Consider the following 26,764-nt stretch of genomic DNA (forward strand, 5'->3'; position numbering starts at 1 on the left):
ATCTTACCATTCATCCTTGTTTCCATAATGAATTAGGTCTGGGCAGCTAAATCGGCAGAGTAGCCAAGTCGTTACTCTCGCCATCCATATTCCACAATATTTATTGTTTAGTCTCTTCCTAAGAGGATGCCAAGAGCACCTTAATAAGCTCCTTCCATTCTTATGTCCAAGTGCTCTGTGAGAAAAGGTTCCTACTCAGTTTGGCCTGCTGTATTCTCGCTCTCAGCATTTCAGCCACTACACACAGGTACCATAGGCAAGAGTGAAGGCTATCACCAGGAAGCCACACCAATCCTCCTTCCCATCTAACCATCACTCATCAACAAGAACCTGGGATACATACTTCCCTTGGATACTTGTACTTTAAGGAGTTAATGGTCAAGTTGTTGAGCATTAAAGAAGCTTACTGTTTGTTAATAATGAGCTTATTTGACTATTTGGTTAGCTGGCTTCGGTAGAATTTTGTGTAATCCTATTACTCTGATGCCTGTATTATAGCCTTTTAGTTGGAATAAATGTGAAGATTAAATCAAGATTTTGTTGCAGAATGGAAATATCTTTTATGAACAACTAGAAAACTGTACCCTTGGGCACACACCATTTTTTTTGTTCTTCTTTCCAATCAACGAAGCCAATGATTTTCAGAATGCGAACATGATTTTAACTCTTTATGTGACAAAACAAGCATTTTCCAGAAAATGGCTCATCAGATCATCTCTTGTTGTTTTTTTTAGATTGTAAACATCACCATGGCTGCTCCTAAAACCCGGGAACAGCGGCTAGTCAGGCAGCCAGTGGACATCACCTTCACTGTGCGAGGGACGAGAGGTAACCTGCTGGGGTCAGAGGTCAGCACTGCTCTGATGAAGCTTACAATGGTGGAATTCAGCTATTACATGGGCTTCCCTGTACTGCAGATTGCTGAGCGTGAGTACCACAGGGTCGACTCTCTGTGTTTGAGCTATTTCCACTTAATCATTTATCGGATTTACACTAATAGCCGTTGTATTTTTCTGAATGTGATCACCAACAATGAATTTAGTTAAATCCTTCCTCGGCTTTAACACCATGTTGTACTTTTCCCCCCCTACAGCTTTCCATTATCCCCAGTTGAACACTAGCCAGTTGCTTCGCTCCTCCTGGGTTAGAACAGGTATGGCGTCTTGAGTTCTCTTAGCACGGTGAAAAGCGGCTACAGCTACTTAAACCTGATGATTTGTGTTATGGTTCTTGTGTACATAGTGCTGCTGGGTGTACTGGACCAGAAAGTGGGTGAGAGGACCTTCCAAGCCAACATGGAGCGCCAGGTGGCTGTGATACTCGGGGAGGCAATGGGATTAGTCAGACGTGTTAAGAGAGCCACCACTACAGGCAACAGCAGTGTTCAGGTACTGGGTCTATGTTTAGATTTACTCAATGCTGTACTCAGCACTTGCATTCACAGCTGCAAAGCCTTTGGAGAAGATAATATGTACAAAACGAATTTCTTTAATATTGAACTTTTCACATATCGAGGTAAACACTTTCAGACTTAGCAGAATTACTTGTTTAATTTCTTGTGCATTACACAACCAAACTTTCCAAACTCTTTAACAGGAAGTTTGTTAAAAGATTACGGACTCAATCTTGAAAGAGCTCGCTTTCTTGTACCATTTATATCATTATTCCCTGATGCAAGCTCTCTCTGTAACTACCTTGCCTGAGCACAGAGACCTCATTATGTGCGCGTTGCAGCGTTTGCAACCACTGAAAGCCTTACTGCTTTACTAATCAGGCTCTTGCTTTTGTGGGTTGGCTCCGCACCTGCTCGGCTCATCTCAAAGGGGGACAGGATAGGGTTCTGTCTCCATGGCAACAGCAGCATCCCATTCAGCCCAGAGGACCAGCCACTCAGAGACCACAACCCCACGAGTCCTTCTTCTCTCTCCTCTTCCTCAGTTCTCCGGTCCTGTTACTTGACGTGAGCTCAGCGAGCCACAGAGCTGCTAAGAGCAGATCAATTATTAATTATTATTGCTTCTCTTTTTCTCTGTCTTTGTCCTACAGTTGAGATGATTAAGACTCTGTCTCTGTTGTTGAGAGGTAAACACTATGGAGGAAGAGATACAGAGGGCGGGTGAAAGATTCATAAATTAAAGGAGCCCGGAGAGCAAAATACTCAGATAAAAGAAACTGTTGTTATGGGAGACCAGAGACGCATATTTGGTCTGACCTCATGAAGTCTGAGTGCATATGGTGGTCTTTAAACAGGGGAGCTGTCAGTGTGATAAATATCATCTTTGGGTGAGTAGCTGTCTCGCTCTTTACGACCTTTCTGCCTCCTGCATCTTTTACATAAAACCAACACAGCAATTTTGGGAAAAGGAAGACCATATTGACGGTAGAACTCCAGTGCCTGCGTCTGCACTAAGATTAGATCTCTACTTTTAGGCTCTGGCATCCTTTCTGCCTTTCAAAACCATATTTTTCACAAATATGGCTGTGTGTTATACACAGAAGTGGTATTATGTGCCTCAGTTCCTTCAGCCGTGATAGGAGCCTCTCATTAAGAAAGCTAGTTTTTACATTTCAAAGACAAATTGTACATATAACTGTTGGATATAATGAAAGTGAGGGGGACTCCGACTGAGCGTTTGAACTTCAGAAGAATGTGTTGCCTCGCTCTCTTACACACACACACACACACACACATAACACATACTGTATCTCAAACAGATGCTTGAGCCCGTCATGACAGAATGAGTGTGTTTTTGTCACCTGCTGTGAGAATACCTTATGAGTCTGCCGAGACAGATAAAAGTGGAGGTTGAATTGGGCTGTGCGATAACCCATACATTCACACTGCCATACTTTCCACTCTAATAAGCTTGCATAGACTGTATTAGACCCTGGATGAGAGAGCCTGCCCAGCTATTTTTCTGTGTCAACCCAAGCATGACCTGCGCTTTACTCTTTCCAGTAATGCAGACGGCAGACTGCTCTGCGCCTCAGGGCACCCAGAGGGAGACCGCACACATACACATACACACACACACACACACACACACACACACACACACACACACACACACACACACACACACACACACACACACACACACACACACAGACAGAAATATTCAAACAATGAACACTGTGATGGGAATACAGAACATGAGTTGATATAAGCAGTTGGCTATCACTATATCTTTTCATTGTAGTGTGTGTATACGAATGCATGTAGACGTTTTTTGGTGCTAAAATAATGGGCAAAATAATAAACACCTCATGAAAAAGAACTTGCAACAATTACAAGCAGATCTACACAGGCGTCATATTAATTTTAAGAGCTATGGAGTACATACAATTAAATACAATGCAATGAAAATATTTAATATTTACCGTAATGCCTTTTTTTCACTGTGCACTGCTATTTAAAAACAATCAAAGGGATAATCTAGTTAAACATGTAGATTCACTGGGATGCATATTTGATACATTAGAAAAAAATTCAGTACGGCATATGGCTAATTGTAGGTAATGCCGGAATGTTAGTTTCTGAAGTTACAAAAACTTAAAATGATTAATGTTGCAGGATTCCATAGAACATGAGGTACCACACTCTTCAATAAAAAGTAATTTTTATTATTGAAAATGTGACTTAATAGGGCCTTCATCAGAAATAAAAAATGTTATATGTGGAGAGAGTAGTGCCTCATCTTCCATGGATCCTATGTTCATTTTTTGAAGCACTTCTTTTCCAGTTGAATGAGCACTGTCTATTGGCCACAAATGTTGCAGTTTGGGATAATTACAACAAATGGGAATAACCAAATTAAAACGTGTCAGACAGCTAATGTAATTCTGGTGGCAGGAATTCTAATGTAATTGTGATGGACTTGAATCGTACCAGCTCATAGTCTGCACCCCGTCAGAATGAATATACAGTATGTGAACAAACACAGAAAAGGGGAAGAGTGGTGTCATGTTAAAAGTTCATCAACAGAGTTATAAAGACATTTAACAAGATGATTGCTTTAACCCACAAGACTGAGGATTCCCAGCCACGGGTATCGGTAATTGTCTGGGCTAATACGGCCTATAGAGAGTCCTTCAGCCTTTTTCCTACATCTGGACGTGTTTATGTTTGGCAAAAGACATAAGATGCCATGATGTCTGCCAATTTGTTTAAAACAGTGGTGGACAGTACTGGCAGCCATCATGCAGTAGCCAGTAGACCTGATGATTGCTCTGTGTAATTGCCAAGCACTATAGGGCCCTGGCATCCTTTCCACGTACTAGACAATGTGTCCTGGAGACAATGAATGTTACCAGATTCTTCGAACACACTAATGCACCCAAACAAATGGTTTCATAAACTGAAGAGTTGTCTTTTAGTCTAGGATGTTGTCCAAAATCTTGTAGATTCAAACTTCATGAACTTTTATGGGAAGCACATTTTATATCTGTTCTATCTCTTAAAAAAATGCAAAAAAACAAACACTGACTTGGATAACGGTATATAGAGATGCATTTAATTTACTCGAATAATGGTATTTGATCATTGTGGTATTAATAAATAGCTCTAAATCTCATTAGATCTGCACTGTTAAAAATCGAACCATTTCATATCTGCACTATCTCATGAACCAAATGATTATTTGGTGGGGATGAAAATGACACACGTCTGCTCTTCAACCCTCTCCCAGGTTGTCAGTGTGAGTCGACTGGTGGGCTCGGACCATCCCTTGGAGATAGTGTATTTTGTTGAGAGTCCCAGTGGCCAGAGGATGCCTGCAGTTCAAGCAGCCAACCTACTCAACAGCCTGGACGTTCAAAGGGCGGCCATCATCATGGGTTATCGTGTCCAGGGCATTTTGGCACAGCGTGAGTATCTCTTGCTTAGTAGACAAGTGACATTCAAGGGCAGAAAAGTGGTGTAGCCATTAACAAGATGGTCCTTGGCATGCGTAAACTAACAGGTCAGCAAACACTGCCATCTTCCTGGGTTTAAGCATGGAGGTGACTGATGTGCCTAAATGGATATAACAAAAAAGTGACTTCCTTATTTATTGTGAATATTTATTTATCCCTATTGTTGTTTTGTTAGTATATGACTTGAAATACAATTTACTGCATAGACTATATTTTACTTTGAGTAATGGGCAAAGCAACTGTTCTAAGGGAAAGTTGCAGTAAACTGAGTAATTCTATAGGTTTTGGAACAGTTTGGATAGTTTATTTTTATGTTTATAGTAACATTTCAGCTAATTTCCTCCCCTTGAACATTTTGTACCAAAAAAAGCCTGTCCTCCTCATTCGGAGTCTAAACAAGAGATGAAGGCCTAATGTGATCCCCCTCAAGGGTGTTCTCTTGTCTCAGTGTCTTGACTGTGTTTCTCTCTTACAGTACTTTTCCCAGAGGATGAAATGAGTGTTAATTAAAACTAATGAATGTCCGCAATTAAGATTAGAGCATCGAGACAAGAGCCAGCGCTCCCAACGATGCCGCATGGTTTAGCTTTGAATTCTCAAGGTGTTTGTGAAGTGGGGTTGAGAGGAAATAAAAGGATATGCTTGAAAAAAATTTAACCATATACACAAATGAAATGGCTGAGTGTGTTGGATTTTTTGCATTGTATTGTCTGATCCTTGAATTCATTTGTCTATAGCTGTAGAGAAGGTAGCGTCCATCTCACCCTCTGACCCTGGGAACACCAACACGTGGATCGTCATTGGCGTGGTGATTCCCCTCATGGTGGTTATCCTCATCATCTCCATCCTGTACTGGAAACTGTGTCGCACAGACAAGCTGGAGTTCCAGCCAGACGCCATGACTTCCATCCAGCAGAGACAGAAGGTATATAGAGTCCCCTCGGTGCGACTTCACGGCCCACTTCATTGGGCTGGTGTTTGTAAGCCATTTCAGATCCACGGTTCATTCTTTCAATGTAATGTTTGAAAATAGCAAGTCAGAGAAAAGTGTAAAATCGATTATCGACAAAGAGAGAACAAGACTTTCACAAGGTTTAAAAAAATGTGCCATGTCATTTACAGTGGCTACGAGGAACCTTTGAGTTTGTGTTTAGTCTAGCATCGCTGTTCTGACGAAAGCGGTAGTGTTGTTCCTGGGTGAGCCTACCCGAACAAAGGCATTAGGAAAAACTATGTAAAACTTTTTTTTTTTGCACTGATGGTCTCGTTTGCTGTCTCATTTTAATCATCAGAGGAAAAATAAGACTATTTCAGAAATATTTAAAAGTTCCTCGTAGCTACTTTACGCAGCTGAAAACGTAACCGGAAAAGGAAAGTCTTGGTTGATGGACAGTGTTAATCACCAGACTTTTGTATATTAAAAACAGGTAAGGTTTGTGTTAAAGGACAAACCATTTTCTCAATCATCTGTGTGTTCTGCATAGAAATATTGGAGGCAGCTGATGTGAATAGCCAGAAAGATGAGACCACTTTTAAATCCAAATGAACTGCTAATTAATTAGGTGTATCTGTCATTGCCATGAATGTCCTGGCAGACTGCTAAGAATCTGGAATTCATCATTTTCTTTTTTTAGTCGGGATTATTAAAACTTTAATGATCCCAGTAGAGAGATTTATTAAATGACATGAACTAGATTAGAACTCACAGATGCTGCTACTACATCAAATTGGCTTTTTCATTCTATTTCAAACTTTTTGGATGTTTCTCTCTATACTCTTTCTTCTGAAGCACCAAACAGAATTGCCCATTGGCATTCAGTTTCCCCCTATTTTCTCATTTATTTTGTGACCATTGAAAAGCGTGTCCTTCCTTTCTGCCTTCACTTTCAAAGAGAAATAATGGCATTGGGCTGCGCTGAGGCCGTTCCCTTTCTGAGCATTGCCTCTCTCACTTTAAAGCACTCTTTTTGCCCTGAAGTTAAATTACACGAGAGATATTTTGTCTACTCTTTGAGGTCCCTCCTACTGTGCATCCTGATGAACAAAACACGTACTCTTTGCAAAAAACACGCAAGTTCACTTCGAGATACACAAAGAACAAGTAACACTGAATTATATTCTAGTTTTTACATTTACTGTGCATATGACACAGCAAACTCCAGAGCAGTGCTCATTTATTTAATCAATTCTTTATTTCTTTGTTTTTTTTTGTGTACAGGATGGCCTCACATTTTTTGTTCCAGTTTCGAGTTCCTAACGTTATGACTTTTAAAATGAAATGCTAAACTTACATTTTCACTTGACATTTTTTGAAGTAACTGTAGCAGTGGCACACACACGTCCAGTGCTCTTTCTCAGCTGCCACTTCACAGCCAAGTCCCAGTAACCTTTCCACCATTTTGAAAACATTTTCACAGGATTACCACTCCAATCCACTCCTAAAATAGAATATTTTTGCATGTTGAATCACAACTAGACTGTGTATGGAGGATGTTTTTTTTTCAACTCTCTTAGCCTGCCATCTCTGTTTAACACGACCATCTACAGTATCACCTAACACCACTCCCCCTCTCTCAGTCCGCTCCTTCATTCAGACAATCCAGGAGTTCTTTTAGCCAGAAACCCCCTCCATATAAAGCGGGTTTAGAGTTCATTGAGGAGGAGTATGAAGATGAAGAAGAAGAAGAAGAGGAGTATGAAGAAGAGGAGGAAGAAGAAGAAGAGGCGGAGGTTAAAAGAGGGAAGGTACAGATTGGTGTCTGGTCAAATCATGAAAGTGTAGAAAAGACCTAGTTTATGTGTGTGTGTGTTTCTGTAGTTATAGTTTGAGTAGTAGTTTGGATGCGTCAGATGCAATGATAGCGATACGTCATCATTCAAAGTATTGATCCCATCCACCATTGCCTCTGCTCAGAGACCAGTCGCTCCTCCCAAGAGCAAACAGATTTCGAGCAGTGACGAGGAAGAGGAGGAGGAGGAAGAGGAAGAAGAGGAAGGAGAAGAAGAGGAGGATGAGGAAGAAGAAGAAGAAGATGATGACAAAGACGATGAAAAGGAGAACTTGGGAAAGAAAGGAATAAAACCAGTAGAGCACAAACGACAAGACAGCAAAGCAATGTTAACGAAAGCAAGGGAGGTGAAGAAAGAAGACAGAACCAAAGTGTTAACCAAAGGGAGGAGAGCCAAAGATGAGGTATATTGTTCTCGCTCGGTAGCCATAGAGACCAGTGCTTGTTTGTGGTTATAGACGTCAGACAGCTGTTTTACCCGGTTGTGGAGTCCAGACACAGATGTTCAAGTATTAGACATTAGATTTCACTGTGGACCATAGACTGTAGCTGTGGACTTGAGTATTGGTGTGTTTGTAGTCCTTTAAATCCTGAGTAATATACTTTATATAATATCCCTGTATTGTGAAGTGGTAGATTAATTTATTCTTTTCAACTGTTTGTTGTGATCCTCCAATTATCCACTAGACCAAGCCGTGTAGTAATTAGTGAGTATAATGTGTAGGAGATATCACAGCAGCAGTGTTTTTTTCTTTGCATTCAGCCGCAGTGTAAATGATAATGAGGCTGCTTGTTACTATTTCAGCTGCAGCTTCTTTAAAGATTTTCCTTTTCAATGGCTGGCCTTGTTTAAGTCCGTGGAGAGTGGCACACATAAACACACACTCTCTCTCTCTTCCCCCCTTCAGATTAGCAGTTTTTTACGGGAAAGCATCACGCTGGATTAAATGGATTATATGTGTAATTCAGAGAATTAACAGGAGCTGGTGGCGTCACAACTTCCTTCTCTAGTACACACATTTCAGCGTCACAGGTCCAGAGTTTTGAGTCGGGATCTGATATCCTCTGTTTACTTGTTTTTTTTTATGTTGGAAAATCCAGAGGGTTTTTTACACTCAAATAGTCTCACGGCTTTCATCTCCAGCCTCCGTACAAAGGAAACGCAAGCAGCTCTATGTTTCCCCCCACATCTATCCTTGTCCCTCTTTCTCATATTCTTTCTCTTTATTCATTAGTGTCTGTCTGTCTGAGTCTCCCTCCTGTACACCCATTCATCAGTCACTCAGCCTAAGTATGTCTATCTATCTGGATGTTGCTTCTCCGGTAGGTATTTCAGTGCAACGGCCTTGGCTAGTCACTGTCTGAGATTAATATTACTTCATATGTCATGTTCAAAGGTGGAGTCAGCGATTCTTGAAAACGCTTGTTGTCAAAATGACTTTGTGTTAAAATCAATGAATAGCTCCTCACGATCCGCTTCCTGTCCATACTACAGTATTTGTGCCCGAAAAACAAATCTCTGCCTAGGCTCTATATATGTGAACATATATGTTACAAAATGTATGTAAACAAAGGGGGCTCTCTGTAGCTAGCATCATATACAGAGCCTAGGCTGTGTATTGACACATGATTTGTTTTTCAGCGCTAACAGAGTACGGACAGGTACGTGAGGCAATATTAGCTGATTTAGACAAAAGGTGATTTTGACAACAAGGTTTCTCCAGAATGACTGACTCCACTTAAAGCTGATGAATTCTGCATTATTGAATGTGCCACTGTCCTTCAGTAAACATTTACAGTATATGCTCATCCTCTCTTACACCCTTTCTGAGCTGTGTAATGCCTGCCATATGTCCTTCCACCTTCCTTTCCATTCCCTATTTCATTAAACTGTATTCCTCCTCTCCCCCTCCCCCTTTGCCTCCCCTCAGTTGCAGGCTCCCAGTGTGAAAGGCTTTGACTTTGCCAAGCTGCACCTTGGCCAGCAGAATAAGGATGACGTCATGGTGATTCAGGAGCCTGTCCCGCCGGGGCCCGGCCCTGGAGCCCTGCCCGTGTCCACTAAAGATGGCTTCAGTCCATCTGAGAACGGAGAAATCCGAACTTCCGTTTCCAAAAACTCGGCCTTCTCCACCAAAGCGTCTCGTAGCGGTCGAAGGCGAGGAAGGTCAGTGCCTCCTTTGTAGTACAGGGCAGGAGAAACTATTAACGATAAGTAAATATAAAGAATTAAGAACATTAAATTACATCAGGCTAGTGTCTGTAAGTTATGTTGTCAAAGGCAAGGCAAGCCAAGTTTATTTATATAGCACAATTCAGACACAATGTAATTCAAAGTGCCTTACCAGGGCCCAGGGGCATACAATACATCAAGATTAGACACTAACAAATACAGGCGGACAAATTGCCACAACACATTGTATTTCTCGTGCACTGATGGCGGCTCAAGACGGGTTTTTTTCAATCTCGCATCACTAGAAATATTGTATTTCTCATGCACTGATTGCATTTAACAGACAATAAAAACAAGCGAATAAAAAATTAATGAAAATAAAAAATAAAAATAGGTTTTCATATCAGAGAGAAAGTACCAAAAAAGATGCCCTGAATTATCATTACCATACTATATATTTGTTTTAATGTTCTCCTCATTTGGGACAGTCATTCAGCCAGAAAAAAAAAGATTTGGACATATCCTCAGATCAATTATTTACGCACTAGACAGCGAGGGAACTTCCTACGCTCTCGCATTCAGTAGGTATATCACTTATTAATTAGGACGACAAACACATACCATGTGTCTAGTTTCCATGAACAAATGTTATTATAGCTAGAATGAGGAATGTTCCATGTGTTCAGTGGAATTTGTGCAGCATCTCCCAGTTCTGTAGCCGCTCTCACCAAGAAACATATGAATCATCAGATTGTTATTCTGCAGTTACTGAACATTGCATTTAAAGACTTCCGTAATGTTGTCAATTTCTCTGTCAAATTAATATTAGTTTTTTGTCGTCACTTTATTTCTTTTTTTGGTATGTGTTTGATTATTCTTGGTGTGTGTGTGTGTGTGTGTGTGTGTGTGTGTGTGTGTGTGTGTGTGTGTGTGTGTGTTTTGCGGGAGTAGGATCTCGCCATCGGACGGTGACTCTGTGGTAAGTGACCATTCCAGCGAGCGGGATCCAACCGAGGAGAACCTGAGAGGCCACGCCACGCCCAGCGACAGCAAGCAGACCCGTAAGGCCCCCATCAATGTTTTAAATGGCAAGTGGCCCTGGCAACGCTTACATCACTCCTCCAAACACACAGATAGCCAATAGGAGGGGGGGGGGGGAGTAGGGGGGGAAGGAGGAAGCCCAGAGGGGTTGTTGGGCAGACAGAAAGTGAAGCCGGCGTGATTTGATTGACTTGAGGGGCCACATCGAGGGCAGGCTAGACAGTGAAGTGGTGGGGAAAAAGACAAAGCAGAGTGCAGCGTCAGCCCAATCAGTGACATAAAGATTACAGATGTGAACAGGGAATATAAAAAAAGTAACACCTGATAGGAACTCTATTCCACGGTCGAGGAAAAACCAAGTCCCAGAAAGAGAGAGGGGGCAGGAGAAGGAAACAGGAATTGGGAAAAAATAGCTGAAGTTACACTATCTGACAGCTTGTTGATAGATTCAAGCCTGCAATACCACTCTACTGGGACTATACATGCTGGAGCCAAAAGGCAGTCAGGCACACAGACTCCAGCCTGTCTCACCCACAGGGGAAATGCTCTCTGTTTTGTTATTGATAAATCACTTCCTGGGCCTGTATATATATATGCTCTGCCACAGTGTTTAGAAGCAGGTTGTATATAAGACACAGTCAGTATTGTGTAATATTCGTCAGCCTGTGTTTTGATCAGCGTGTTCTCTGCTCATCACACAAGCAGCTCCTTCCTTCTCCTTTTCCTTTGATTTACGAACTTCACAAGACCCAGAAGGAAGCTTTTTATCAGCTGCAGAAATGTCTCCTCTTTTAGATGACTCATTCGCTGCTCCCTCGCTCTTTTCATGTTAAGAAGTTATAACAGCATCCGTAGAAGCCAGGACTTCATTCAACCCTAGTTCTTTTTCTCTTGTTAACATACAGTTACTGTCTATCGTAGATGCTTTTATTTGATGTCCTTTACCTCAATAAAACTATTTTTTTTTCCTTTTCCTATGGCTGTTTGCAGGCAAGAATAGAATTGGTAAGAGTTTGTCCTCTATCCGTCCCTCTCTCCTTAGACCTAAGGCTTGACCTGCAGCAGCTGTGTCTTGTGTGTTGTCTGATTGTTTCTGTGCTAGTTTTTGTGCTCGGCTTCTTTTCACCATCCATCACTGTCACTGGCTTTTGCTGTCAGTCACACAGCGTAGAGACAGTCTACTTCACAAACAAAGGCATTGTTTGAAATGAAGTCAAGCTTTTTTAGAAGAAGCTGCAGTGTTCATTTCATGTGATCATCAGAAACACTGACTCCACACTTGTGTTATAAGTCATATAGAGTCCAGTTGGTAAAAACATAAATGTTTGATAGAGATCTTTACGCAGTAGTTCTCTTTGTTCTAGTCCCACTAGTTTAAAGCTATATTGCGTAACTTCTGTCGGCCCCATGAGGAATTCTGAGTTATAACAACAACACTGTCGGCGCATCTATATAAGGTAAGCCTCCTGTGATCGCGCAGGTTTTTTCTTAGCAGTAGAATCAACAACTGAAACATTTCTTGGGCGCTTCTTGGGGTTTTTCTGAGCTCCTGCACCCGTTTCGGGGGCGGCACCAGTTTAAAAATGCTGCGAAACTGAGAAATACAGAGATGCTTTATCAACGTTGTGTCATCTCATTTAGCAATGACTTGAGTGTAACCAACATTATTTTATATGAAGAAGTTACGCACTATAGCTTTAAGTCAACATTAGCATTTAGACTTGTAATGACTGAGTGATGACCTCTGCTCTACTTTCTTGCTTCCTTTCGTAGGTCCTCCTCCTATGAATGGTACAAATGAGCAACTGTCCTCAGCCTCCATCTTTGAACATGTTGATCGGATGTCTCGCACCACAGATGCGAGCAGGAGACTCCCCAACAAGGTCCAGCTTATCGCCATGCAGCCCATGGCTGTCCCACCACTGCACAGCCCACCAATCAACGGCAAACTGTCTGACGCCAACCAGATAAACAAAGAGGTTTGAACTCTTAACTTTCTCAATATTTTAGCAAAGAATGAAATTAAACCTAACGACACTTGTTTTTTAAAAACAAAAAATGCATCCAACTCGTGCAACCACATTGATAAAAGGCAGAAACATTGGTTTGGATTAAAAAGGCTAAGTGGCTAAGGGCATTTAAAAGTCTGCTTCTGGTTGGCTTTCTTGGTTCTCACCAGATGCGAGAATGATACTTTGGTTTGTTTTCCAACAGATTACGTTCTCTTTCACACCTATCATTTCCTCTGGTCCGAATCAGTTGGTGAAGTGAACCCAAATGTAGCCACATAATCCGTGTGAGAAGGTTTATTTCACTCACCACCTCTTCAAGAAGGTCTCTGTATGCTCCATTGGTCCGCTTGTACGATTGCTGTGTTCTCACCTGCGCAAAAGAACCACAGCAAAGGTAGAAATGGAACCTGAGTTTTCTTCAATAGAACCAGACGCTGCAGGTGTGAAAGCGGCCTCATTTACTTGTTCCACCAGAGTGAATACACATGAACTGTGAATTAATCTCAAAATTACTGACAACGCTGTCATCTGCTCCTGTTCAATTTAGCTTGAAGAAATTACAACGTTTGTCAGGTACAGAGGAATCACAGCCCAAAATTTAATTTCATCAGTGTAGTAATAAGTAAGACCTCATAAAAGCAGATGACAGCAATGGAAGCCTGTTGGAAAATAATATTGACTCATTTAGCAGTTCAAATAAACAAACAATACAATTATTTATTCTCTAATGCTGCCAGCGTTTTTTGTGATTTTTCACTCATAGTGTGTACAGTACATGAATGAAATATTGTCATCCTGCTTGTTGAAGTCTTCAAGGGATTTTTCCTAAAAAGAGAATGTTCTCTTCAGATCCAGGTAGCGTTGAGGCACAAGTCGGAGATTGAGCACCATCGTAACAAGATACGTCTGCGCGCCAAGAGGAAGGGCCACTACGACTTCCCCTCCATGGAGGACGGCAACGCAGACACTAAAGACCAGGATCACATCTATCAGAAAGCACAGACACAGATAGATAAGATCCTTGACCCAGATGTCCAGATGCCCTCCATCTTCATGCCATCCAAGAAAAGGTAAGGGCTCTTTGTTTCGGGTCATTGTACTTGACAGGTTGATAAATGTTGTAGGGTCGACTACATAAATAGTCCTCGCTGTTTTTCCTTCAGTGCTCGAGGGAGGCGCTCTCCTAAACAGAGGCTTAAGGAGCAGTTGAACGGAGGCATGATGGAGGCAGACAAAGACCACCTCATCAGTGAAGACAGCGACGCTGTCTACAGAAAGTGTCCTGGAGTCAACAACGTGGCCTACGTAGTGAGTGGCACAGGAGAATCATTGTAGAGTCATTTGTACATTTGTACAACAATGTTATATGATTGAAGAGGCTCCATTCAGAAAGTGAAACTTTCATAAAGTCTAGAATCATTACACAAAGTGAAATATGTCAGTTTTTTATTTCCTTTTAATTTGGATGATAACGGTTTACAGTTCATGGATTAAAATAAATAAAAATCTCAAAAAGTATTTTAAAAAATAAGAATTTGACATAAAACCTTTCAAAAGAAGGATTTATAATACAGAAATGTCAACCTTCTGAAAGATATGTTTATTCTAGATACATTTTACTTTATTTGTAATGAATCTACTGTAGAATCTTGAATTAACTTACAGGAAATAAATGAAACTCTTCATTGGTTTTCAAAAATGTTCGGATGTCTTACCTCTACATATCCTAACTGTCCATGAATACTTCTTATTTCTTCCAGTCGGACCCTGACCAGGGCCAGGGCTCCCCTCACAGGAGCCCCTCCCCCACCGATGACGTCTTCCTGAATCCTGCCTGCTCTCCTCCGGGCCATGCCCCTCCCCCACCGCCCTACATGCCTCCACAGCCCTCCATAGAGGAGGCTCGGCAGCAGATGCACTCCCTGCTGGACGACGCCTTTGCCCTGGTGTCGCCCACCTCTCAGGGCAGCACAGCAGGCATCACTCTCCCCGGGGTCAACACCAACCCCCCCACGTGCTCCAGCCCCCCAGGCCGAGGACCCAGACCTTGGGGTCCCTCATACCAAGTCCCTCCTCTTGGCCCTTTCCCTAGTGTAAGTAGTAGCCAACCCCTGGCACTTAGGGTATAGTTTTGATGAAGAATGAACCCATTTGGTCAAAATGTCATCACATTGCTTTTTATGTAGCACTGAATAAAATGATCTCTATCGAGACAACATTACAACTTTTCTCTGAAGCATCTATGCATCTAGTTCATTTTCCCATAAACTGTATTTTCCCATGCATCTGTTCCTATCTGTAATCTCAACATCAAACCAAGACTATATAGGCTTCCTTCCTGTTTACATTTGTAACAGCAGAACAGTAAATAGACACATGTAAAATCCTTTTGATGTCACTATCTCTTTCCTTTTACTCGAGGTTTTTGTCAGCTCATTCCCAGCATGAAGCCTATAGCTTCACGTTTAATCGTGTCCTCTTAGCAAACTAATCAGTTAAGTATTCCTCCATCTGTCATCCCCCGGTGGAGCTGCGACCTTCCACCCTTCGTCAGCTTTCTACTGCTCTTAAGACTCTACAGTGATATCCGCTGCATGTGCTTGTTCTGCATTAGCGGCTGTCAGTGTAGGCTGCGTTCAAAGAAGGCACAGTCAAATAACTACTCTTAAAACAAAAGCTCATTTTGTATTTGACATTGTACTTACATCAAGGGTTATTTATTATAGAGATGTTGGTGCATCATAGTAGCACCATACAAAGGCCTGCCCATGCAGTGCTGCAGTTTGGTAACACGTTAAGATTAGTAATACTGTGCATGTGCAACACACTGTGTGTGGTAGTAGTACAAGTTATCTGTAGCATATCCTTTCCTTTGAAATTCAAACTGTAGGGAAAGGCTGAGCTAAAATTAAATAAAGGTTTTTAGTGCCCTCGAGCATTGTATTCGGGAAGAAAGATATAAGTTATTTAGGGTTGGAAGAGCTCTACATTATCACCACAGTAAGCTGTATAGAGTGTGGCTCATTCGATTGCTCAGATTAGATTAGCAGTGAGGCAGTTGGAATTATGGCCGTTGAAAAGAAAATCATCAGTACTTTGCTGGTGCAACCATGCAGTCCACACTCCCAATCGAAATATATAAGCATAGTATTCAATGCTTTTTTATGCTGCCTTATGATACGAGAGGTATTATTGAGCTATAAGAAAAAGAAGGAACCATGCTTAGTAAAAACAACACTATTTACTACCAAGTGAACCCTACTTCCCAAATATATCTGGATACAGTATGAAAGCTGTTACATAAAGATCTTGAATATTTTATGGGTTGATTATTCCTGCAACACGTAATGTAGTTTATTAACTGTCTCTGTTTTCATCTTTGTCTTGACTGTTTTTTGCTCACTCTTTCCTAAGCACTGACTGTGTGTTTTTTCTTGTCTCCCCCCAGAGGTTCACAGAGCTGGGCTTGTCCCCTCCTTCTGTCCAAGGCCTGACGCCGAGGTTAGTAGAGCAGCGGATTGAAGAAATTGAGTATTCATGTATAAGTTAATAAATAATATTCCTATTTGACGTCCACTTTTTCCTACATTAAAATGATTTTTTATTGATCAGCGGAGCCCAATCTCCACCACTTTAACCAGTGGAATTGTTTTCCTTGAGGGCATCCAGTGAGTTGAGCCTCGTGAATAATGAAAGAAAAAGTCATCTTTATTTTATTGCTTTAATGGATCAGGTCCAAGGCAGCGGTTCTCTTCCTAAATGGCTCACAAAAAGACCAAAGAGCCCCCCATACACATTCACACATTCCCGTCATAATGATGCACACACACACACTGTGCAGGCACACAGTCAAAAATGTTAGCAGCTTTCTTTTTTTTTTCTTTTTCTAGAGAGCAGAGCGGCCACAGGAAACCTAAGCGATGTAATTGTGGTCAAACAACTTATCACCACCGGATACTATAGCACATTGGAATCGTCTGCAGATGTCAAAACACTTTACTATGTGGTTTTAAATTATGAAACTTTGAAGACCAATTTTGAGTTATTATGAGTTTGTACCACATACAGTAGAAGACACTGTTGGATCAGGGTGACCATGGTAACACAATCATGATTGCAAACATCCACAGAAATACGAAATATATACTATGCTGCATACACATTTGTAAAGTGCATTAGTTAAAGCATATAGTAGGTAGGTTGTTACAGTGAAAACTTCTGAGCATTGGCACCTGCAGATGTCCGTGTTTTACCTGCTTTTATGGGAAAGGCTGAGCTGGACACGGCTATTCCCTATTGTAAATGCTTTATTGATATGAGGGTGTCGACAAGAGGTAGCAACTGAGAAGAATTCCAATACAATTTGACACAATACATTTTGTTTTCCTTCAGTCACCCAACTAAGTGAGTGAACACAATACATTTCTTTGTGTTTCAGGCAGGGCCTTGGCTCCAGCTACCTGCCACCAGGAGAGACAGCAGGGCAATGTGAGCAGATGCAGCCAGACAGCATGTACTCCAGCAGGGGCCTCTACGCCGATGAGCTCCCTTCATCAGCCAGACCGCGACCAGTAGGGGGAACTACAGGTACACACAAACATAAACAAGGCTGCTTATTTAATTTTTTCATTTAACCTTTAGTTATACTCGAGAGATCAATTGGGGTGACCCTTATTTGCAATGATGTCGAGTCAAACAAATGCGAAGCAAAAACAACAATACCTACACAATATACAATGCAAATACATCAAAAAAACACCACAAGCTGATAAAGAGACAAAAAACAATTGAAATATTTACACAGCAATGTAGAATGGCTGATATCAACATGAGGTGAATAGCCTAATTAACAGTTAGAGGCAGATTTAAGATAATATGATATGATGGTATTTATTCTAATGTATTTATTTACTTATAATGCCTTTGCATGTACCTTAACCTCATTTCCACTTATTTCCCTTCATCCACGTACAAAACATTTGCATATGAGAAGACAAACAGAGACCTTCAAGAATTAAAACCTGGAGGTTGATAAATGCATTTATTGTTTTCACACAGAGGGTTTGTCTGGGGACACCTCTTCACTTCTGGATGTGGGCCACAGTGCTGCTCTTTCACACACACACACACACACACACACACACACACACACACACACACACACACACACACACACACACACACACACACACACACACACACACACACATCTCAACCCCATAAAGCTGCCAGACTGAAAGAGCCTCATCCCTCTCTTTTAAATTATTGAAAGAGCTAGCGTGATGCTGCAGTTACATGTGACTCGCACTAATAGAAATGGATTCTGGCCTTTACCATATACAGTGAAGCACAGCACAGTGTTTTTAAGACTGTGGCGATTGTTTCAAAGTGCATTAAAGGGGCTACCGAAGATTGAGTTGCAAGTACTACAGCTCTGATGGGATGTCTGTGTGTGTGTGTGTGTGTGTGTGTGTGTGTGTGTGTGTGTGTGTGTGTGTGTGTGTGTGTGTGTGTGTGTGTGTGTGTGTGTGTGTGTGTGTGTGTGTGTGTGTGTGTGTGTGTGTGTGTGTGTGTGTGTGTGTGTGTAGGCAACCAGCTCCATCATCTTACACAGGTGGGACTGTCGAGCCGGATGAATGGTTACCCAGCAGCAGGGGGCAGGGCTGCTCCAGGCCAGAACGGAGGCCTTGGCTGGAACCACTACAATGACGACAATTTCTCCAGGACAGTGCCCGAAAAAGATGCAGTGAGTGAATCACTGATTACATTTTGTTAAGACTCTACCCACGTTTAAAATGTGTTCAATTTAATGTAATATTTATATTTTATATGTTTAATTGTCAACAAATCCAAAGACAACAAAAATAAACAAGGAATTCATAATAAAAATACACTTTATTTGTATAGCACCTTTCATACAAGAAAAGCGGTTCAAAGGGCATGCATTACAAGAGCGCTTTACATTGAAATAGATATGGAAATGGGATTGAATGAACAACAATCACTGTCTTTGTATCCAAAGCCTGATCCAGTTCATTCCTCCATGCAATAGAGATCCATGCTTGGTCAAAAAAGTCACTGTTGCACTGGGTAACATGACGCTTAATACCATGGCTATGGTCACTGTAGTTAATTTTGAGTGGATCTCATCTCACATAAAGGACGGCCTGCTCTTGTAAATAAATACTCCCTGGAGTCACAAATATGTATCAATCCCTGGCTGAAAATATTCCCTAACAAATGCACTATTTAAGGCCGGCTGAAGTTACATTTACTAAGAATTACAGTGCCCACATATTTGGGGAAATTAGTGGGTTTTTAATGAAAATTAAATTAGATATATTTAGAACCCGATTTTAATGATAAACATCCTCAATGGGAATCACTGTGATTGGGGCTGATAGTGACAGGAAAGAGAAAGGGGAGTTTTAAGAAACGAAAACCATCAAGTCAGTTTTGATTTATATCTTTTCTTGGAAATATAAAACAATGCCAGCTTTATCCTTAAAGCTCTCTCTCTCTCTGTTCAACATTTGTTTTATGATACAATCTGAAAATCTCCCCTAGTTCTCTCTTTTCTCTAACTCTGTAGTACTTCTTACAATTTCTTCCTGTTACCATCTCAACTTTCTGTCCTCCTCCTTTCCCTCTTTCTCCTTTCCGCCTTTCTCTTTCCTCTCACCTTCAGTTCCTGGACTGTCCTGAATACTCCTCTATCTTCCAGACGCCCAGGAGTGGCATGAGGGAGCCGTCTGCGCCCCCTGCCCACCTAGACACCTCGGGGATGGGCTATCTGTCAGCCCCACCTCCCCTGGACACCTCCCCTCCTACCCATTCCTCTGCCTCTCTCATCAAGGCCATCAGGGAGGAGCTGTTACGTCTCTCCCAGAAACAGGCTGCCGTGTCCAGCTACCACAGCTGAAGCTTCCCCCTCCCCCTCCAGTCTGTATAGCTCCATAATAACCAGTCATGCCACTGACCCTGCCTGCCTGCATCAAACTAATCTAACAATACTTCCCATGGAAGTCCCTGAGGGTGTACAGCAGAGAGACAGTCCTGCTCAAGTGAATTGAAGAGGTTGCTGTTAGAGATTTCTACCTGAAGAAGCTGCCCTCGTGAAATACTGAATTTACAGGATGGTTGATGGATACAGCTCAGAGTATTACTAGTAGTAGTACTTTGCAGAGTACAGAATCATATCAACTGCAGTATGTCAAACCAGAGACAGTGTAATGAAATGAAGAACAATGTGAAACATATATGCTGGAACTTTTTCAGAATGAGACGATATGACATGTCTGGACTCGTCCGGCCCATGTGTCTGTCCTTGCACTTCATTGTGGATCAGGGAAGGTCTGTCCACTGTCTGAACTTATTTGCATTTCTTTGGACTATCCTTCATGCTGCCTTCACTTAACAGAAATACCACCTATCACACACACACACACACCATATATTCTTTTCTTTTTCTTAACATGACTTAAACTACCATACAGGTATTTGTTGTGTTGCCGATGCAGGCCCTTCGCTTGTCTATCACCACAAGGTGCTACTTACTATTTTCTGCCACGATGAGCCATGCTATGCCTTGACACTGTGATGTAATCCACCTGACCCGATCTACTGTACGAGCCTACAGTAAGCCAGGTCATAGTTCACAGCCAGCGAGCCAGTTCAGACAGTAGGCACCAGGGGGCGTCCATAGAGACTTACAGCACTTATATACTCTACCTATTCTTTCCATATAGTACTTCCTGCAGTGGTACAGACTTAGTCTTACTTGTTATATTTTGACCTCGTTACTTACAGTACATACTTTTGTGTTTAGTGGACAACTTGCATTCACAACCTGTGTTTTTATTCATGATTAATAGCTCGCAGACGGCTAGACAAAACATGAAGAAAAATGGCCTTGAAATCACACCAATCAAAGGGTATGTACTTGACAATGGTACTCAGTATTCAGTACTCAGTACTCAGTATTTGGTTGTAATTGTATGCACTGTATGCAGACTACTTGGTACAGCTCAGGTCATTCAAAAAGAGATTCATTGAGGATAATATAGCGTCAAAGTAATTTCCACGGATCATGTTGAAGAACTGTTAATGAGGGAAAGTCATAGAGACCAGTATTGAACCACCATCCCTGTTTCATGCACTATTCAAAGTTTGCTTTGCCTTTTTTTATCAGCACAGGAAGGAGAAAAACAAAGTGTACTGTATTTGTTTGTCATACATGGATTACTTCAACCGGTTCACGTGCTTTTTACATTTCTCTGGATTGACCTTGCCTAATGTCATTTTGTTCACCTTAAATGTCTCTCTTACTGGTTGAACATTCTGCTAGTTTACCTTTTCTTCATGTGACCATCCACCACCATTTTGTGATGTTATGGGGCCTGAATTGATATTTTATTTATATAAAAATAAAAGAGGAAATGATGGATTGTAAAAATCAGGGTTTGAAAGTATATTTTGGAGTGTTTACCTGTATTAAGTTGGGATTAAAAATATTCCCCACACAAGAATCGACAATTGACAGCGAGTTGAAAACAGATGCTACTTCCAGTCCTTTTTTCATTTGCAATGTGATTTGCCTTTTGGACTCACCTGTACAGGTGACCTACTTGAGCTTCTCTGTGTGCTCTGTTTTACTTGTCATTTATTCCGTCACATACAATGCAAGGTTTTGTTAGCCAGCCTAAATGAGCTGAACAATCATCAAACAGTGTCATTTTGTAGAGTTCCCATTGCTCTGAAGGGAGATGGGTTAATTCATGTCACCTCATGTTCATGTTTTCTGTTACCAATCTCACACTGTATGCCTCCATCTGCTGGTTCTGTACTGTAACAACAGCCCATCCACGTCATTCTCAATTCATTTTTTTTGGGGTGTTGTTTTGTGAATCTATTTCTATGTTTTTAATTGTGTTAAAATGATTTGTTGGCTGGCCCAACTTTATGTTTGATCCACGTTGCATGTTTGATTATTGGATTTCTTTTGTTGTTGTTTTTTTTTTCGCATGCTGTTCCAAAATTCTTGAAATACAAAAGAAAAACTGTCCCTCGATGTGTCCTGGAATTTTGCGTTTATAATTAGTTCATAACCATATATGGCTTTTGAGCTCTCACACATTATCGCCCTTACATTGGTAGACCCAGCAGTGGCACCAGTGTATTTAAATACAACTCCATCATAGTGTTACACTGACACTTTTATTTATTTAGTTTTAACATTTTCATTTGGAGTTGAAAAGCTGAAACTCATCATGCACACACATCATCATATCTTATCTATGATCAATAGTGCTCAAGTTGTTGTACTTACCATAAACAACCAGAGGGTGTCAGTACATCACAAGAAAACCAAACCAAGCTGTATTCACAACAAACACTGCTGACTGATGATGTCACCTACTTCCAAAGATTTCTATAGGAGAAAATAAGTTGTTTTCTCTGTTCATAATCAAGACATTGCGAACATAATAATAATGGAATGGAAAGTGTTTGATTATGCAAAGTCTAATCACAGTGTGGCATCAGTGTTTGTCAGATATGCTTCCATACATCAGATAGGACTTGGCCTTTTTCATATGTCCAATAGTCAGAGAATAGGACAATATAAATACTTAGTGGACAAAAGCATACAATATTAATGGTAAGCCGAGTTTAGCTTCAAGCCACAAGAAATCCACAAGCCCTTTGTTGTGGGTTTGTACTTCCCCTTGGTGGTGAAGGGACTACTTCCTGCTCCTGCTCATATACTGACTTCTGTCTCATCCCATCAGGCACTTCTCCCCCTTTAATCCCATCACAGGATCTCACTGAGGGAAGCAGCTAAACAGCTAGCAAAGCTCCTGACCTCCACTGTGCACATTAGACAGTGCAGGCACCGGAACACGGTCACGGCACTTGTCTTTTCACAGCCTGGTGGTTATTCATACAGCGCTTGAATTGGAGAAAAGGCACAACGAGGGGAGAACTGCAGCTAGAGATGAATTTAAAGTAGTGTTAGCAAGCGTTAAGTCTGTGACAGTGAGCTTCTACTTTATTGTATTTGTCATGGATTCATACACATGCTGCTGCATTCTAAATGTGTTTCCCGGATTTCGCATGAATGTTTATATGAGTCCTTCACAGATGCTTTTTGTCTTGCTAATTCATGCTAAAAGTGTCTTATTCTCATTCTTACATGTCCCCCAGGGCTTAAGAGTGTCCCATCCCGTCCTGTCTGGCTGCCTCATAGCCCGCCCTGTGGGGTCTAAACTCCCCTCACACACACACACACACACACACACACACACACACACACACACACGCGCGCGCGCACACACACACACACACACACACACACACACACACACGCACGCACGCACGCACACACGCGCACACACACACACACACACACACACATAAACATACAATAATCCTGTCTGTGTGTGTCAGCCAGGCCCAGCGTAGCACAACAAGAGCACACCCAGGAGTTAATCTGGATCATGATGGTAATTACTGCCCGGGTGTCCAGCCTGTAGGAGGCTATGGGGAGGGGGGCACAATTGTCCAGTCAGGGAGGAGTCAAATATGCCGTTCTACCCACTGACCTTGGAGAAAACTACTAGGGAGGGAAGGAGGGAGGAGAGAAACAGAGAGGGACGTAGAGCAGACCCGAGCATTTAGCACACTGACAGAGTTCCAGCACTGCAGTTCTCTCCCTCTCTCTCTCTCTGTCTCTCTCTTGCTCTGTCGTTGGCCACTCTCGCTTATTAGTCTGTCGGCGAAAGACAAGCAGAGCAGGGAGGGAGGACAAGTGTTACACAATTCCAGTGACGGATGAGAAAAGAGGATACCTGCCTTTTCACTGATCCCAGCAGAGAATTCAGAAGCACCCGTGAGTACACTGCTATTATCTTGCCAGTCACTGGAACTATGTGTGTGTGTGTGTGTGTGTGTGTGTGTGTGTGTGTGTGTGTGTGTGTGTGTGTGTGTGTGTTTGGTGGGGTGTTCTGTATGGCTGTGGCTGGCTGTGATGAGAGTCACATGTCAGGAATGCATTGGTGCAATAGAAAAGAGTTTGTCAACCAGATCAAACAGCGTGTCCTTCCACACTTGTCTGTTTTGGTAACTGAGGTTTACATTTGTTTACTCCTGAGCTCAGTGCAGTCTAGCTGCTGACGTGTGTGTGTGTGTGTGTGTGTACAGTGTCTGTCTGCGGGTGTGTGGCTACCTGTCAAAGATCACACGTTCCTGTGGTTTGATGATGAATAACGAGTAAGGGTTCCAGTGACGTGACCTGCCAAGATTAGGGTCCATGACAGCTGTATACCTTGTTGCCATGGTGTCTCCTTGAGCGGGAGAGGATGTGGTGGTCCTCGCCCTCCTTGTTTACCAGCATGGCTCAAACATTATGCAAGGGCTCTGCACACCGCTCAGTTACATTGCATCACAGCTGCTGCATGCCTGCGATGGGTTGGCCAAAGAAAGACACTGCAGCAGCCAGGCATCTCCTGCAGCATCCAGCTTTGTGTGCCACCGCTGTCACCGAGGGATGTCACTGTTTTCACTTGTCGCACTATGTGTATATATGATTTTATTTGTATTGAATTGTTTTACATACATATTTCACAACCAATACCTGCTTTTTCTAAATCAGCTATGGTGTAACTTTTGTTGCCCCTACTATGAGGAATGCTGAGTAATAACAACAACACTGTAGGCGCATCTACATGATGTAAGCCTCCAGAGTATCAACTACTGTAACATTTATTGGGTGCTTCTTGGGATTTTTCTGAGCTCCAGTGTCAAGGGGCGACACCAGTTTGTAAACCCTGCCATACTGAGGAATACAGACAGAGTTTTGTGGGTAGGCTTAATCAACTCGTCTACTCGTTTGCCGGTGGCTTGAATGTAACCAACATTCATTTACATGAAAAATATACGCACTATAGCTTTAGTTTTCTTCTCATATTCGCCATTGCAGCTCCTTTTACTGTCACTCCTTCCACCTACTCCTTGTTCTCTCTCCCACCATCACCATCACCCCCACCCCTCTCCCTCTCCCCCCGGCCCTCCCAGTGCAGGTTATCTTTGCTCTGTAATTGGGTCATTTTCTAATTTCTCTGTCCGACGTTTGGCGTCAGCAGATAACACAGCAAGAGGCAGGGGTTAGGGGAGGTTATAGCTTTCCCAATGTGAGGTGCAGAAACAAAAGGGTTTGTGAGGATTAGGTTAGGTTTGTGTTGTATGACGCAACACAAAGGACCCCCCTACGCATGGTGTGTTTTCATAACAAATGAACACTACGCAGCTGTGGGAGAGCAGAGTGAGGCTTGGGGAAGGGTAAGGAAGGTGATATTTTTACCCACTGGCTGGTGCTGCCCTACTTGCTGCCTGCTGCTGCATTACACATAACTAGATTTTCTCTCTGAAACAGCTACCAAATGTAGCTTATTTAAAGCTATAGTGCGTAACTTCTGTTGCCCCTCTCCCCCCCCCCATGAGAAATTCTGAGTTATTACAACAACACTGTCTTTGTAAATGCTGCCATACTGAGAAATACAGAGTGGAGTTTTGTGGATCTGATAGGCTTCAACAACTTTTTGCCAACTCGTTTGGCCGAGGCTTGAATGTAACCGACATTTGTTTATATGAAATATTGACGCACTGTAGCTTTAACTGCAGCGTTACACTGTGGTCTGGTCTGTGTGTCAGGTCAGGTAACTCTCGCTCACACAAACTCCCTTTCGCCATCTCCGTCCTCAAGGTCGTGGCGCAGGTTATCTGTGCCTCCCTCTCCCTCCCCACCACCAGGCTCTATACTGTACCAGGAGACACAGCCTCATATTGTTGCTGCGCTGTGCTGTGCTGAGTAGGAGGCAAGTGCTCATGTGATGTGGGGTGGGGTGGGGGGATGAATAGCTGTCATTCATAGGAGAGTGCCCGTTTTTCACCAGCAGCTGCCCTCATGCTCGGACATCAGACACTGATCCTCCCGCCCCTGTCAGCTGCTGCCCGGCTTCTTTCACAGCCAAAACTGTCGACTGGTTCCTCTTAGAACCAGAGAGCTTGACACATTGAACATGTTTATTGAGAGGCGTGGTGCATGGAGTGACAAATGGGATTATAGACCCATTTGATGAAGGGAGCGTTCGTAGGCTCTAACACTATTAGAATTTAATATATCCGGATAGAAATGATCAGTGAAAAGAGAGATGCCGAAAGTTAATTACTATCCTCTGAATATCAGCAAATTTAAAAATACAATTCGATCAGTTGAACATTTTTTAATTTAGTAGAATGTACTACTCAAACTTCAAACTACGATATGGACAATATACACACTACACACACAGTGCTGGAAGAAGTTCTCAGACCTTCAGTAGTCATGCCTTGAACATTTTAGTACAGTAAAACTATTGAAGTATTAGCATCAACATCAACATAAAGTACAAAAACAAGAAGTATACTCATTATTGCAGTATGTCCAAATTCAGAATAGTGTAACTAACTATTGACTAAAGTTGTCGAATAAATGTAGTTTTTAAAAATACACAAGGAAACGTGAAAATGTTGCCTCTTGATTATTGTGGACTACGTAATAAATTGAATAGCATAAAAATGGATATACTCAGGTAAAGTACAGGTAACTCAAAATGACTGCAGTACATTTAGGAAGTATTCTGATACTTTATAAAGCTTTATAAAGCTACTCGGTATGCCACAGCGGATCATTTCTGACAGCGATAATCCATGTTGGCACTGACACTGGATCTCTGCACTGCCATGCTGCAGCCTCTGGATGTTTTTCAGAGCGTCAGCAGCAGCAGAATGCAGCTCTG

General features: G+C 42.0%; 2 protein-coding genes across 2 annotated transcripts in view; both read left to right on the forward strand.

The window, feature by feature from the left end:
• LOC307250258 (UPF0606 protein KIAA1549) overlaps positions 1 to 21,993 on the forward strand; it is a gene marked incomplete at its 5' end in the record, with an annotated part of 37,117 nt that extends 15,124 nt beyond the window's left edge. The window contains 15 exons of the mRNA XM_080027287.1: positions 735 to 927; positions 1,094 to 1,153; positions 1,243 to 1,388; positions 4,689 to 4,866; positions 5,652 to 5,839; positions 9,635 to 9,870; positions 10,828 to 10,964; positions 12,691 to 12,896; positions 13,779 to 13,999; positions 14,093 to 14,237; positions 14,690 to 15,022; positions 16,378 to 16,434; positions 17,372 to 17,516; positions 18,518 to 18,675; positions 19,618 to 21,993. Of these exons, the coding sequence (XP_079883413.1) occupies positions 735 to 927; positions 1,094 to 1,153; positions 1,243 to 1,388; positions 4,689 to 4,866; positions 5,652 to 5,839; positions 9,635 to 9,870; positions 10,828 to 10,964; positions 12,691 to 12,896; positions 13,779 to 13,999; positions 14,093 to 14,237; positions 14,690 to 15,022; positions 16,378 to 16,434; positions 17,372 to 17,516; positions 18,518 to 18,675; positions 19,618 to 19,851 (2,637 nt within the window). The 3' untranslated portion in view covers positions 19,852 to 21,993. The remainder of the gene's footprint in view (positions 1 to 734; positions 928 to 1,093; positions 1,154 to 1,242; positions 1,389 to 4,688; positions 4,867 to 5,651; positions 5,840 to 9,634; positions 9,871 to 10,827; positions 10,965 to 12,690; positions 12,897 to 13,778; positions 14,000 to 14,092; positions 14,238 to 14,689; positions 15,023 to 16,377; positions 16,435 to 17,371; positions 17,517 to 18,517; positions 18,676 to 19,617) is intronic.
• Positions 21,994 to 23,682: 1,689 nt separating this feature from the next.
• The window catches only part of mical3a (microtubule associated monooxygenase, calponin and LIM domain containing 3a), an 86,984-nt gene continuing 83,902 nt past the window's right edge, over positions 23,683 to 26,764 (forward strand). The window contains exon 1 of the mRNA XM_080027959.1: positions 23,683 to 23,817. The gene's annotated coding sequence lies outside the window, so the exon portion shown is untranslated. The remainder of the gene's footprint in view (positions 23,818 to 26,764) is intronic.

This window comes from Ammodytes marinus (genome assembly GCF_949987685.1).
Source record: "Ammodytes marinus genome assembly, chromosome: 5".
In the NCBI taxonomy this organism is placed as follows: Eukaryota; Metazoa; Chordata; class Actinopteri; order Uranoscopiformes; family Ammodytidae; genus Ammodytes; species Ammodytes marinus.